General features: G+C 37.0%; 1 protein-coding gene across 1 annotated transcript in view; it reads left to right on the top strand.

The window, feature by feature from the left end:
* LOC150103256 (DNA topoisomerase I, mitochondrial-like) overlaps positions 1 to 14,766 on the top strand; it is a 364,529-nt gene that overhangs the window by 221,923 nt on the left and 127,840 nt on the right. Inside the window, exons 8-9 of the mRNA XM_090398605.1 lie at positions 6,786 to 6,973; positions 9,250 to 9,394. Of these exons, the coding sequence (XP_090254731.1) occupies positions 6,786 to 6,973; positions 9,250 to 9,394 (333 nt within the window). The remainder of the gene's footprint in view (positions 1 to 6,785; positions 6,974 to 9,249; positions 9,395 to 14,766) is intronic.

Genomic DNA, 14,766 nt, shown 5'->3' with positions numbered 1-14,766 from the left:
GTTTATGAATGTTCCAATCAGAAAAGGTTAAATGCTGAACTACAAAGCAGGAAATTATGACCAACTGAGGACTATACTGAATTCAGTGGAATGGGATCGGTTGATGGGTGGGAAGAATATTGACAGTGCATGGGAAGCATTCAAACAATACTTAAATGATGCGATATCAGAGTGTGTCCTGAAAGTTCGAAGAATAAATAGGGTAGGAGTCAAATGAATGTGTAATCTCATTAAGCAAGAGATTCGTTAGAAAAGGATGATGGAGGAGGAATACTTGAGTGCATAAGGATGATGTGCATTACGAAAATTATAATTTTCGTAATGATGTTCAGGCTAGAATAGTCACAACTGTTGTACGGAAAGCAAAGTGAGTATGAAAAGAAGCTGGCTCTGCATGCAAATGACAACCAACAAGAATTCTATCGATATGCTGCATGTAAAAGAAAGAATGAATATAAAAGAGTAAATCTTCTAAATGCAGATGGCATGAGGGTTACAGATGCAGAAGAGGTTGTTAAGCTAATAAGTTCCCATTTTGTTGAAAGCTATTAACCTGGTGTATGCAACATTGAACTCACTGCTACCTCTTCACTGAATGAAGAAACTCAGCTGTATGAAGAGGAGGTATTACAGGCTCAGCAATAGAGATTGATGGGATATCAGCATGTGTGCTAAAAGAGTGTTCAGCTGAACTGACTTCTGTTGAACAGGCTATTTAATGAGTCTCAGAACAGGGAAGATTCCTCAGGAATGGAAAGAATGTATGGTAATTCCATTGCATATGGGTGGTGCAAAGACTGATGTATCCAACTGTCAACCAGTTAGTATCTCAGGAGTGGTGGTGAAGATTTTGGAAAAATTGGTTAAGGCTCACATTCAGAAATGGATTGACAGTTAATCTCTACTTTGCAATGAGCAACATGGGTTTACTAAGAGAAGGTCATGTTTCAGCAACTTGCTCACATTCTATAACAATGTTACCATTGAACTAGACAAAGGGAATGGATATACCATGATACTTTTGGATTTTGCTAAGGCTTTTGACAGAATACAGCATGGTAGACTGTTGCATAAATTGGAGAATATGGGTTTGGGTTATAGAATATTAGCATGGATAAAAGAATGGTTGCTAACAGATATCAAAAAGTGATATATGGGGGATGTGAGTCTGCAAGATTTAAAGTAACTAGTGGTGTACCTCAAGGATCAGTGCTTGGTCCGCTGTTATTTATTCAATCTATACATTGTGAAGGATTTGACAAGTGACATTCAGCTATTTGCAGATGATGCAAAGATAGGTAGATAGGGTAATCAAGAATGCTGCTGATGTGCAGGACTTGCAGAATGATTTGAATAGGTTGGAATTGTGGGCATGGGAAAATGGATGTCGGTTCAATGTCAGTAAATATAAAGTCATGCACTTCGGTGTGATTAGATATCTAATGTCGTATTATATTTTGTCTGATTATGCCTGAAGAAACTGATGAGGCTAGGGATCTTGGAATGTTAGTAGATAGGAGGTTGAAGTTCAGGGGGTCATGTAGCAAAAATTGCAAATATAACTCAAAAGATAATTGCAATGCTGAAACGAACATTCACGTGTAAAAATAAGAATGTCGTTTTGCTTCTTTACCAGGCATTGATAAGACCTCACTTAGACTGTTGTGCACAGGTCATGTCTCCTGGTTTCCATTGTGGTTCTGATGTACTGAGAGAGCATAAAGGAGAGTGTTAAAAATGATATCAGGATTACGGAATACTGATTATGAAGACAGATTGAGAATTTGTAGACTGCAGACACTAGCAAACAGGAGAAAGAGGGGGGTGATATGATTGAGACTTACAAATTTCTGAAAGGGGCATACAGAATTTCAGTTGATGGAATTTTTCAATTTATGGAGGGTTTGGAAAGGACAAGAGGGCATCCTTGGAAGCTGAGAAGGGGGCGAGGGCTAGATTTTTCTCTCATAGGGTGGTGTGTGCGATTGCAATGGATTGCCATTGGATGTTGTGAATGCAAGCAGCATGAATAAATTCAAAAATAAGTATAATAGCTGGTGTGTGTAGTATGTAGCCTCCCTCGATGAGTCCCTGACTTCCTGGAGGCTCTCTTAATAATAATAATTAGGACTCTTAATCCAGGAGCTTAGCCTTAACACTGATGTTAAATTATGGACCAAATTTATTATTGATACTTTTAATACAGCAATACTGGTGACTATTAAAAGTATCAATAATATATTTGGTCTTTGACAATGTTATAAATAGGATATAGCTTTGATCTGTTTTTTTTCTGCTAGAGGTCAGGCCAGTACAATAAGAGTTGATCAAATTATTATTGTTACTTTGGCATACTGTTCGAAATGTAATATAACTTGTCATTGTATATACACTGCTTGAAAAGAAGTTAGTAGAACCACCATGGGCACAATGCATCATGCCATTCTACTTGATGTTTTGTTCCTGTTGCATGTGCTACCATCCCTGATTTATATTTTCTACACGCAATTTACAGACAAAAATTACTAGATGTGGTGGTGTTGGAAGTGGGCGGTAGATGGCGTTGATGGAGATGATTCGTAGTAGAGGTTAGGTGTAAAGAGAATTGTAGATGTCCTCCCACGATGAGTCTTCGGACTCCTTGGAGGTATCAGGAATAATAATAATAATAATAATATTATTCTCAACATCCTTGAAATGTTCCAATCAGTATATCTCACCAAATTTGTCCTATGTAGTGTAGACCACATTTGCAATTGATCTTGTACACTCCAGCTTTTTTTAAGTGGCAGATATGGAGATTTAGGAGAATTTAGGCAATTAGAGATTTTGTTGATTGGGTAGAAAGCAACTTTTAAGTTTTGTTGGCAGAGTAATCTTGATATTATTATATTTACAGCTATTTTGCCTGCTTCTGTTTAGGAGTGCCCCTGTTTAAATGTCATTGGCTTTTTACTCACAGATTCTTAGGGCATTGTAGATGTATATTTACCAATAAATATATGTAGCATAAAGGAAGAGAAATTTGCACATATCTTTTTCTGAGTGCTGTGGCTTTTCTTCTTTCAGCGATGTCCAAACTACTGTGTGCGTGTGTTGGGGGGAGGGTATTAGGCAATGTGGGAGAATTAAAATAGAAATGGAAAAAAAAAAACGTTTTTTTTTTAATAATATATATACACATATATATTATAAGGGATGGGCGGAACATTTTTTTATATTTATATATGGTGGGAAAGGGTGAAAGGGGTAGAAAACAGCAACTGATTTTTAGAAGGGGGTAAGGGGGGGTTGACAGGGTGCAGTCCGTTTCGACTATTCTTGGTCATCATCTGAACACATGGAGGAAGTGGATGCTATGTCAGGCCGGGTAGGTGCTTCTGCTTTTGAAGTGTTTGTGTTATCGCCTATTGGTTGGGGTTGTGACCTCAATTTTGTGTTGTGAAGCTTCCAAACCTCGGAGATTATGTAGGGCCTGTGTATGTTGATAGAGTTCACGTCACATTTTATGGCTATTGTTTCTGATATTCTAAGCACTGTTTCATTGTCTTGTCTGTTTACTATGATGGCCTTGTCGATCTGCGGGGTATGTTTTTGTTCAAGGGCATGAACAGCTATTTCCGTTTTTCCTGTGCTTTGTATTCGATTTTTCTTTTTGATGTTGCGTTTTTTTAGTGTTTAAATGTTCTGGAATAGGGATGTTACAATCGCAGAAGTGTTCTTGTAGTCTTGCCCATAAAGACCTGATGGTGGAACCTGTGCAGGTGATATCACAGACTACAAGAACCCTTCCACGGTTGTAATATCCCTATTCCAGAACATTTAAACACTAAAAAACGCAACATCAAAAAGAAAAATCGAATACAAAGCACAGGAAAAACGGAAATAGCTGTTCACGCCCTTGAACAAAAACATACCCCGCAGATCGACAAGGCCATCATAGTAAACAGACAAGACAATGAAACAGTGCTTAGAATATCAGAAACAATAGCCATAAAATGTGACGCGAACTCTATCAACGTACACAGGCCCTACATAATCGCTGAGGTTTGGAAGCTTCACAACATAAAATTGAGGTCACAACCCCGACCAATAGGCGATAACACAAACACTTCAAAAGCAGAAGCACCGACCCGACTTGACATAGCATCCACTCCCTCCATGTGTTCAGACGACGACCAAGAATAGTCGAAATGGAGCACACCCCGTCAACCCCCCCTTTTAAAAATCGGTTGCTGTTTTCAACCCCTTTCACCCTTTCCCACCCTATATAAATGTAAAAAAATGTTCCGCCCATCCCTTATAATATATATTATTCAAAAAAAAACTGTTTTTTTTTCCATTTCTATTTTAATTCTCCCACATTGCCTAATATCCCCCCCCACACACACACACGCACACACACACAGTAGTTTGGACATCGCTGAAAGAAGAAAAGCCACAGCACCCAGAAAAAGGTATGTGCAAATTTCTCTTCCTTTATGCTACATATATTTATTGGTAAATATACATCTACAATGCCCTAAGAATCTGTGAGTAAAAAGCCAATGACATTTAAACAGGGGCACTCCTAAACAGAAGCAGGCAAAATAGCTGTAAATGTAATAGTTTAAGAGGAGTAACATGGGAGTTTTCCCAGAAATAATATCTGTAATCTTGATATTTTATATGTAGTCGATTGTATATATGGGAAAATCACTTCTCCTTTATAAGATCTTAATCACTTCTCCTTATTCTTGGTTTTTTGTTGCTCTGATTGTTTTATAGTTTGAAATACAATTTTTTTGACTAATGTTCTATTTTAGCCATTTTTTGGAAGGAAAGAATTAAGATACTGTAGCTTTTGGTTTCTTCTTGTTGGTTGAAATTCTGTAGGCTCTATTGCTTAAGGAACTGAGGATGCCTATTTTTTGCTTTTGGTAGTGATGAGAAGTTGCATGTAGGTAACAGCCTGTTTTTTAATTGGTTTCCTGTAACTGATAAGTTGAGTGTTTTGTTCTGATATCTCAACTAGTGTATCCATAAAAAAAAATTAGAAAGAAATTAGTAAAGCCCTGTTTCTTTCTAATTCAGCAGTAAATTTAATTCAAGGATGAACATTGTTCGGGAAGTTGACAATCTTCTAATTGGGTAAGAGTACTGGGCCAGATGATAACAATATCGTCAATATATCCTGCCAAATTTTTAGTGTGTTTACTTGATGTTGGAGAGCTATTTTTTCAGACCACTCCATGAATAGGTCAGTTAACATAGGAGTAAGGAAAGAGCCTGTTGCTAGACCTTTGTTTTGTTAAAAGGGGAAAAAAAAATTCAAATTTGAAGAATGTACTGTTGATACAGTGTTTAAAGAGGTTCACTGTGTCTGTTGGGAAGATGTCTTGAAGTATTTATATGGTTTCTATTCTTGCTGAAAAGATTTACCATGTCCAGGCTTGCAATTATGTCAGTAGGAGCCACTGTTATGTCATTGAAGTGTATGGTGTTCTTTACATAAGAGAATATTTGCCTGATTTCGGGTATTCAGTAGGTTTGCTGGATGTTCTTTTGATAGTAAAGAAGTTGGAGAATATCTTCCATCAACAATTGGTCTCACCCAAACATGAGTCAAAAAAAAAAAAGTCCATTTCAACCTCTAAAACAATCAGAACAACAACAGCACAAAAATATATATATATAAAGGAGCAGTGATTTGCCTATATATACAGTCACTCACAGATGAAACAGCAAGATTGTTTTGCCAACAAAACTTAGTTGCCTTCTATCCAATCAACAAAATCTCTAATTACCTGATTTCTCCTAAACTTCCACATCTGCCACTTAAAAAAGTTTATCTACAAGATCAGTTACAATTGTGGTCTATACTACACAGAACAGATTGGCAGATCTAGTGAGATATGCCAATCGCAACACTTCAAGGATGTTGAGAATAAAAGAAAGTGCAAATCAGGTCTGGCAGCATATACAACAGAAACAAAACATCAAGCAGAAAGGTAACAAACTGAAATGCTCCACACAGATTATCCTTTTTACTGAAGAGTGTTCAAAGAATCAGCTGAAATGATGCATCCTCTGCAGTGTAGAAAAAAGCAAGGGATGATTTTACATCTAGTCTCATCTTCCTTAAACCATCACAATACACTAACATCTACCAGTAGTATGCAACAACTCATGAACCAGCGTAATAGCAAATGCATGCTTTCCATTGTTTAAACCTTTTCAAATATTTTTCACTAGAGATATTGACTGTTATTACTTGCTTTCTAACTTTTTAGTTTATTCATGTTATTTCCTGATGAAGTGAAACAAAGTATTTCGTGTAACTGGTCAAAATAAAGTTTGTTTCACATCTTTGTGGCTTAATACCAAAAAAAAAAAAAAAAAAAAATTCTAATGTGTCTAAATGCTTAAAAGATTTTTTGCTTGTGATTAAAATTCACCATTTTCTGAATTACTTAAATCTTATAGAAAGCTAGCATCGTTTAATATGTACAATTACTGTTTCGTTATTAAATTGTTCTTGTAATCAAATTCTTAGTTTTGAAATCTGAAGTGACACCTCAATGCCTTCTGTTGAGAAAGAGGGAGTAACTCTTCCTCATAATCAGGAGATGAAGTTGTTTCCTACCAACTTAGCTCACTACTGTGAGGCATAGAGCCTCTAAAAGGGTAGCAACAGGAATGTGTTTCAGGTCCTTTAACGATTTAAATGAGTGATTTAGTTCTTAAGGGCATTATTCCAGAATTTTTAGTGCTTGCTGTTTATTGTTTTCATTGCTTTATTTTAGGAAATAAAGAAGAAAAATGAGGAAATCCAGAATATCTATGGATATTGTATTGTTGATGGCCACAGACAGAAGATAGGTAATTTTAAAATTGAACCTCCAGGTCTCTTTCAAGGACGTGGTAATCATCCTAAAATGGGATTGATAAAAAGGAGGATTCAACCAGAAGATGTAATAATAAACATTAGCAGGTGTGCATTTACGTTTCTTTTTTCTCTCTCTCTCTCTCTCTCTCTCTCTCTCTCTACAAGCTAATTAGTCTCCTGATGTGCATATATGTATGTATGTATGTACTCTTCTTGGAAAGAAGTCAATGGACACCATAGTGTGAGGAACAAAGAGTCATGTCACCTACCTTAATACGATGTACGACCTCCTTTCACTGTGATGACTGCAGCAATTCTGCAGAGCATACTTTCCACATGCACACAATAGCGATCAATGGGAATTTTGACCCATTCTGCCTGTAGGCATGTAATGAGGTCCTGGACTGTTGTGGGGGGGGTGTCTCTTGAACTCACCTAACATTCCAGTTCATCCCATATGATTGAGATCGGAGCCTTGTGGAAGCCAGTCAAGTGTGGTGACATTCATGTTCATAAACCACGCAGTTACAGCAGCCTTATGACACAGTGCATTGTCTTGCTGAAAAAGACAATGGTGAGTTCCATAGAAATGCCACAAAATAGGAATCATGGCATTGTCCAGAATGTTGAGAGTTCAATGGTTGTGGCACCACAGAGGTCAGAGGCCACATGAAAAAAGGGCCACACCATTACACTATCACCTCTGAAATTATGATCCTACCATGAAAACTCATGTTGTGAGTTTCGGTTCTGAATGTTTTTGTACAGATTCATGTTTCAGTTGATGCTTGGAAATCGACTTCAATTTGTCAGCCAACAAATGGCAGTTTTTACATATTATCCTTCGTAGCACCCAACAGTCGCATTCAGTGAGTGTGGTGGGTCATCCACTGTGGTAGCACTTCCAGTTGACTCCCTATACTTTCATCTCAATATGGTATCACTGATTGTTGATCTGGAATGGCCCAATTTTTCAACAATTTGCTGTACAGATGGCATCCTGTGACAATGCCTCTTTCAAACTCCATCAGTTCCTTCTTACAGCCGTTTCACTCAGACACAGTTGTACTCACTTGGGAGCATTGTATTCCTCTATTTATAATTTTTAATTAATTTATACTGGCTACAAACTCATCACTCGTTACGTAGCATGATGGACCTATGATGTCCACTGGCTTCTTTCCAAGCAGCGTATGTAAGCGAGATTAGTTTGGTTAGTAAATCCCAAAGTATTATAGATTTTTTTTTTTTTTCCCACTTTGTAATCAAGTAAATTATAATAGACAAATTATATTTTTGTTTTATTCCTATACCCAAATGTAAGCAAACAAATGTTTATGTAGGAAGTATCTTCATTACTATGCTACTTGTATACAGTGGCAGTTAACTTCATAGCGAGTTAACTTCATAACTTCATAGCGAGGCAATTCTTGTGAAGATACTGCAAATGCAATTAATATAATTAATTGCATTTGCAGTATATAATATAATATAATTAACTTAATCCAAAGTGTTGTTTGCTTTTGCTATAATCTCTAGTACTGAAAAATGCATCTTAAGCTGCATTATACTTTGCTAAACCAAGGTGGATGGATAAAATAGGCCTCAATTTGTTATTATTGCATGGGCACCTTCACGGAGTCCTAAAACTCATCATAGGAAACTCAAACCATCACATAGTATCTATTGTACCTCTTCTTGAAAAAATTAACAGATAAAGCGCTCACAACTGACTCAGGCAACCCATTGAATTCGTTCACCACTTTCCAAACAAAATATCTGGTCCTCACACCTTTGCTAACCACTCTAACCCCACTACCAGGGATGATTTCTTATTCTGCCCTCTCTGACCTGAAATATTTCCTTTGTATTAATTCTATAAAATCCTTTAAGTAACTTAAATGTTGTTGTTATATCCCCTATCAGCCAACTTGTGCGAGTTGCCAAAAGGTCCTTTTGGCAACTCGTATATGAAAAAATATGACTTCTGCATTACTTCAATCTTAGTATCACCTCTGGGTCTGGCTCCCACTAATGAGAAAATAAAGGTCAAAACTGGTCTGGGTAGTGACTTTCCCATAATGCATAGCACGAGATGTACTTTGGCACTAAGGCAAGTGATGTGCAGTCATATACCACCTTTACCACTAGTTGCCCTAGTCCTGAAAATGCTTCAGGCACACACTTTGTTTTCTTACACCTGGATAAAGGATCAAACTAAGTATATAATTTCTTGGTATCTTCAATTTATTTAATAGTGTAAGTAACATACTTATTAATTATATAATTATTAATTATTACATTAATATATAATAGTAAATATACTTATTTCTATTTAAAAAGAAACACATTTGTAATCATATGAGATATTTATTTTATAGTGATGCACCTGTACCTCAGCCACCAGATGGACACAAATGGAAAGAAGTACGCCATGATCGTTCTGTGTCTTGGCTTGCCTCTTGGACTGAAAATATCTTGGGTCAGAACAAATATATTATGTTAAATCCAAGCTCTAAATTAAAGGTAAGTTAAACTATGAAAGTTGAACATTTGTTTATCTTGTTCAGATATAATCTTCAGTACTTTATTAACAGTACACCAAGGACCTTGATAATCTGGAACAAATTACAATATTTCACAAAATATACTATCAAGAGGAATGTCTCGAATATATAGATTTAATTGGATCTTTTTTTGTGAAATGGTATTAAAATCTCATGTTACAGTATCCTGGCCATCTCTTCAGTGATTGTTCCAATTAATCTTTTTCTGCTCAGCACATTGTATTTGGCAGGGAATATTCTTTTTTTTTTTTCCATGTGTGTTTAATTTCTCATCCTGATGAATCTCATTCTCTTCACTACAATTGATTCTCACTATAGCATAACCTAGTCATTGATAAAGATTTGCATTTATCTTAATAGGTATATTGCTATGTACTATGTATTTTCTTAAATAAAAAAAAAATGTCTGTGTAAGCAAACCGAATTGATAAAGATATAAAGATGCCCTTTGGTTTTGAATCCCCTGAGTGTGCATGTGGTATAGGGCATGATTATAAGGACTTTCAACTGAAGGTAAGTTAGTAGCTGGTCTTATACAGAGGCTGCAGGGTTTTTCTTCCTGGAAATAGTTTTCATGCAACAAGACAGACAAACCATCCAGAGAATGCACATAGTTGACAGGCATAATAAAATGGCCTCATACTCATAGCCTTTCAGCAAATTATACATATCAAAATTAATTGCCATATAACAACTAATTAGGTTTTTATTAACACGTTAGCACGGCAGTATCCACATATGCAGACACTATCTGTGAGAACTCATTTTATCCTATATATGTTGTTTTTGCATCAGGCAGGTACCTTTTCACAAAGTTTATATGGCATGTTAATTGCAACTTTTTTGGTAGAATTTTTTTGTATAATTAGCATTTGTAAACTGTCCTAACAATATTGAATATTATCAAGACACACACAGATGTGCCTTATACAGCTGTTTGGAAAATTCTACTGAAGATTCTGCATTTCTCCACATTCAAGATCACTTTGGCTCAGGAGTTGCACCTGCATAACTTTGAAAGTTGACTGACATTTGCTTGTAACATTGTGCTGTGTGGATGATTTTTTTTTTCAACAAATTTTTTTCCATTCACCCAAAGCTGAATGCAAAAAAAAATGCATAAACGAAGCCTGTAAACCTGCACAGCAAGTTTACAGCTTCGTTTATCACTGGACTATTCTTCTTGAGGACATTCGCCAGTCGGATCCTGTAACCTGCTCAGTTACTTCTGAGAAATATCATGCTTTAATAGATGGTTTTGTTGTGCCACAGCTACAGCAAAGCATGTGCATGGATTCAGTCATTTTCATGCAGGATGGGGCCTCTCCATACATCAGTCAATCTTGTATCTTGAAGCCAGAGTGTATTTGGAGAAAAATCTGAAGATTTTTCAAATACATGGTTTATCAGGATCATCTTGATAACATGCCAGCACTGATAGACAGCATAATGCAGCAGGTGTGCAACATCAGTTCTGACTAACTGCGTTCTCTAGTTGAATACTCTGTGCAGAGGATGCAGTTTGTGGCATACCGGTAAAGTCAGTCCATTGAAGAATACATCCTGTGAATGCATAATGGCAGTGAATAAGAATGTGTTATTTATGCTTGTATCTCTTTTCTATTTTCTTACATGCACACACATATATACACAGCAAACACTACATCTACATTCACTTTACCATACAGCACCCCTGGTGGTGAATCTTGGAACTTTCTCCCTGAGATATTGCTTCTGCATGACACACAATATTTCCTACAAGGTTCTTCAGCATTTGGATTACTTGATGGCACTCCACAAGGCCTTTAACAGAGTTACTTTAGCTTTGATCACTCTGTTTTATATATATATATATATATAATGTTTTATTTGCTTTTGAAAAATTGCTTAATATAAATCATTTTGCTTTCCTCACCAAATGATTACATTATAAATAGGCATTGCCAGGTATTTTCTATTATTATTATTATTATTATTATTATTATTATCATCATCATCATCCAGGCCCCCATGGAGTCAAAAGATTCATCATGGGAGGTCCTTCCTAAGAAACACAAAGTCTATCAAGACTCATCGACGGGAGAACCCCCCCCCCATCCCTATCAAACACAAAGTCTATCATACCACTCCTTAAACTCATTGACTGTTCTCGCTCTCACCACTCTATCAGGCAGTGCATTCCACAGTTCAACCACCCTCCATGCAAAGAAACCACTCCTCACCCTCTTGCTTACGGTTTCCTTTCGTAACTTCCAGGGATGGCCTCTTGTCATCACTCCTATCCGCTGTTCAACCAAGCGAAATAACTCCCCCAGTTTAAACCCTGTAACCACCTTTCAACAGTTTAAAAGTCTCAATCATATCACCTCTCCTTCTTCTATCCACAAACTCTGAAGTTCACATTCCCTCAGCCAATCCTCGTAACTAACATTGTGCAGTCCTTAAACCATCTTTGTTATCTGCCTCTGTACCCTTTCCACAGTTAATTTATCCCCTTCAAATCCCGGGGACCAAATCTGAGAACAATGGTCCAAGTGTGGTCTGATCAGGGTCTTATACAATGGAATAATAACCCTTTTATCTCTGCAGGTCAGTGTCATTCTCATTATTGCAGCAATCCACTGTGTTACCTTCACCTTTGCAATATGTCCCTCTAAATTTCTATCAAATCATCAACTCCAGATCTTTTGTCTCCCTTACTTCCTCCAGTATAACTCCTCCCATAGAGTATGCAGTGTCCCATCGATATTTCCCAAACTTTAAGACCTTACATTTTGCTGCATTAAACTGACACCCCCATTCATTTGCCATCTATCTAGCTTATTCAAATCCTCTTGCAGGGCTACCTAATCTGCACTATTACTAATAATCATTCCCCGCTTCTATTCATCTGCAAACAACTGAATATCCCCTTGCAATCCACTAGCAATGTCACTGATATAAAGGTTAAACAATATAGGTCCCAGTACTGAGCCTTGTGGGACTCCACTTGTAACCCTCTGCCTCCTTGAAACTGCCCTGCTATACACAACTCTCTGATACCTATCGGACAGCCAATCCTGAATCCAGTTGACCAATCTGACATCCAAACCCATGTGCTGCAACTTAAATATCAGCTTATCATGTGGCACCCTGTCAAATGCCTTTGCTAAGTCTAAGAAAATGGCAGTATATGCCTTTTCCTCATCTAATGCTCTTGTAACTTTATTATAAAACGCTAGCTAAAACAAGAGCGCCCCTTCACAAATCCATGTTGACTCTCACAGATAACATTACCCTCATCTATCCAATGTTGTATACGGTCCTCACTACTTTCTCCAAGATCTTAACAACTACTGATGACACACAAACTGGCCTATAATTAGACACTTCTAGTCTGCTACCGGCCTTATGCAATGGCACTATCTTACCTTCCTTCCATTCCATGGACACCTTTTCCACAGCCAGACTTTCATTCAAAAGCCAGGTCAAAGGCACTGTCAGTTCCCTAGCACATTCTCACAAAACGCCTGGTGAAATACCATCCAGTCCCACAGATTTACTGACATGCAGTATACTCAGTATTTGAAACACGCTCTCCTCCTGTACCTCGAACGTGCCCTATCCCTCCTGTATTAAAACTGACTCCTCCAGAATGAAATACTCCAATAAAGTGTTTATTGAACAATTCCACTATTCTTCCACAGTCGTTTCTCCTCCTACTGGCCACATAGCTAAAAACCTCCCTAGGATTTTCTTTGGATCTTAGGGCCAATCTCCTCTCATATTCCAGTTTTTCCTTCCTTACCATGCTAGTCACTCTTCTGGCCTACGTCTTATATTCTTCCTGCATCTTTTCTTCACCTGTCTCCTTATATCTCTTCCATAGCCTCTTTTTCGCATGCAATTCCTGTTTAATATTGTACTATTGCTGCTAACAAATATTCTTTCGCAATTTCCCATGCATTAATGATATCCTGGCCTTCCAATTCCTCCCTCCATGAAACTTCCTCAAGTTGACGTCTTAGACTATTATAATCACCTGCCTTATAATTCCACATACATTCCCGTCTCTTTGATACTCCTGCATGTCTATTCATTTTCCAAGTCAAAACCATATGGTCGCTCTCTCCAACTAGTGTTAAAACAAATGTATTTAGTTAGATACTTTGTTTGGTATTATAATAAAAACTTGCCTGTCTGCATGCAGCATAGGGTCTGTAGGAGGGGGTTGGAAGGATTGGTTTCCATTAAAAAGTGTCATTCCATTTTTCTGATTACACTAATTGTGAAATACAGTACATTGTATTTAGTGACACAATGAAATTGCTTATTTTTCTTGCTTCTGCAGTATAGTGTCTGTTAGGAATATGCTATAGGAACATTTTGTTACATTCTTCAGAATGAACGAACATAGTGAGTAAAAATTTATACCTGAATAAAAATCCACCCTGTGTATATTATAAGAAGTGGCTACATTCATTGATTTTTAACAGAACACTAGCATATGTGAAATATTAATAAGACCAAAAGACTGACAAAAGCGGTGAAAAAAACTAATGCATTTAATATTAGATTCATGAAAGGTGGGGTGGATTATTCCAATGATGATCGGAAATTATGTATATATTGTTATGTAAAAAGTCATCAGTGAATAAAAGAAAATTGTACTTACAATTGCACTCTTCATGATTATGGTGCATCTGCCTATATGCAAACAAGAAATTCTGGTGGGACCAGTGGTGGCCCGTACATAAGCACTGCGACACTGCAGCACCCCCCTAAGGAAAAAAATGAAAAAATTAAATTTTGTTTGTGTTTATAGATAATAACAATGCTTACAACATTATATAAATGGAGTACAACATGTTAAAGGTTACAACTTATGTTTTGAAAGTTTATTTTTCACTTGGTTAGAGTATAATAAATTGAGTTTAATCCTTTATCCAAGTCTGAGGAGTGTTGGTATCTTGCTCCACCTTTGCAAGGAGTGCTCTGGTGTTGTACCACCTTACCCCAGTCCTGAAGATACTTTCAGGCGCAAACTTTGTTTGCTCACACTTGGATAAAGGATTAAACTAAATTTATTATACTCTAACCGAGTGAAAAATAAACTTTCAACATCTTTCTCTGAATCCAGAGTAATTTATTAAAAAAGGGTGGCACACCATTTGGCAACTCCTATAGGTAGAGATGACCTGCTAATGCTTCTGCCTGGTATCTCCACTTGGGCCTGGATCCCACTGAAGAGACCTCAATAAAGGTTGAAACTAGTCTGGGTTGTGGCTCTTCCCTTAATGCATAACATTAGACATATCTGCAAGGAGATGTGTTTTGCATTATGGGAGATAC

The sequence above is a fragment of the Typopeltis vanoorti genome, chromosome 9 (assembly GCF_054136105.1).
Source record: "Typopeltis vanoorti isolate ZY-2024b chromosome 9, IOZ_Tvanoo_1.0, whole genome shotgun sequence".
Lineage (NCBI taxonomy): Eukaryota > Metazoa > Arthropoda > Arachnida > Uropygi > Thelyphonidae > Typopeltis > Typopeltis vanoorti.
Note: the sequence above shows the minus strand (reverse complement) of the source record. Positions and strands in the feature narration are given on the sequence as shown.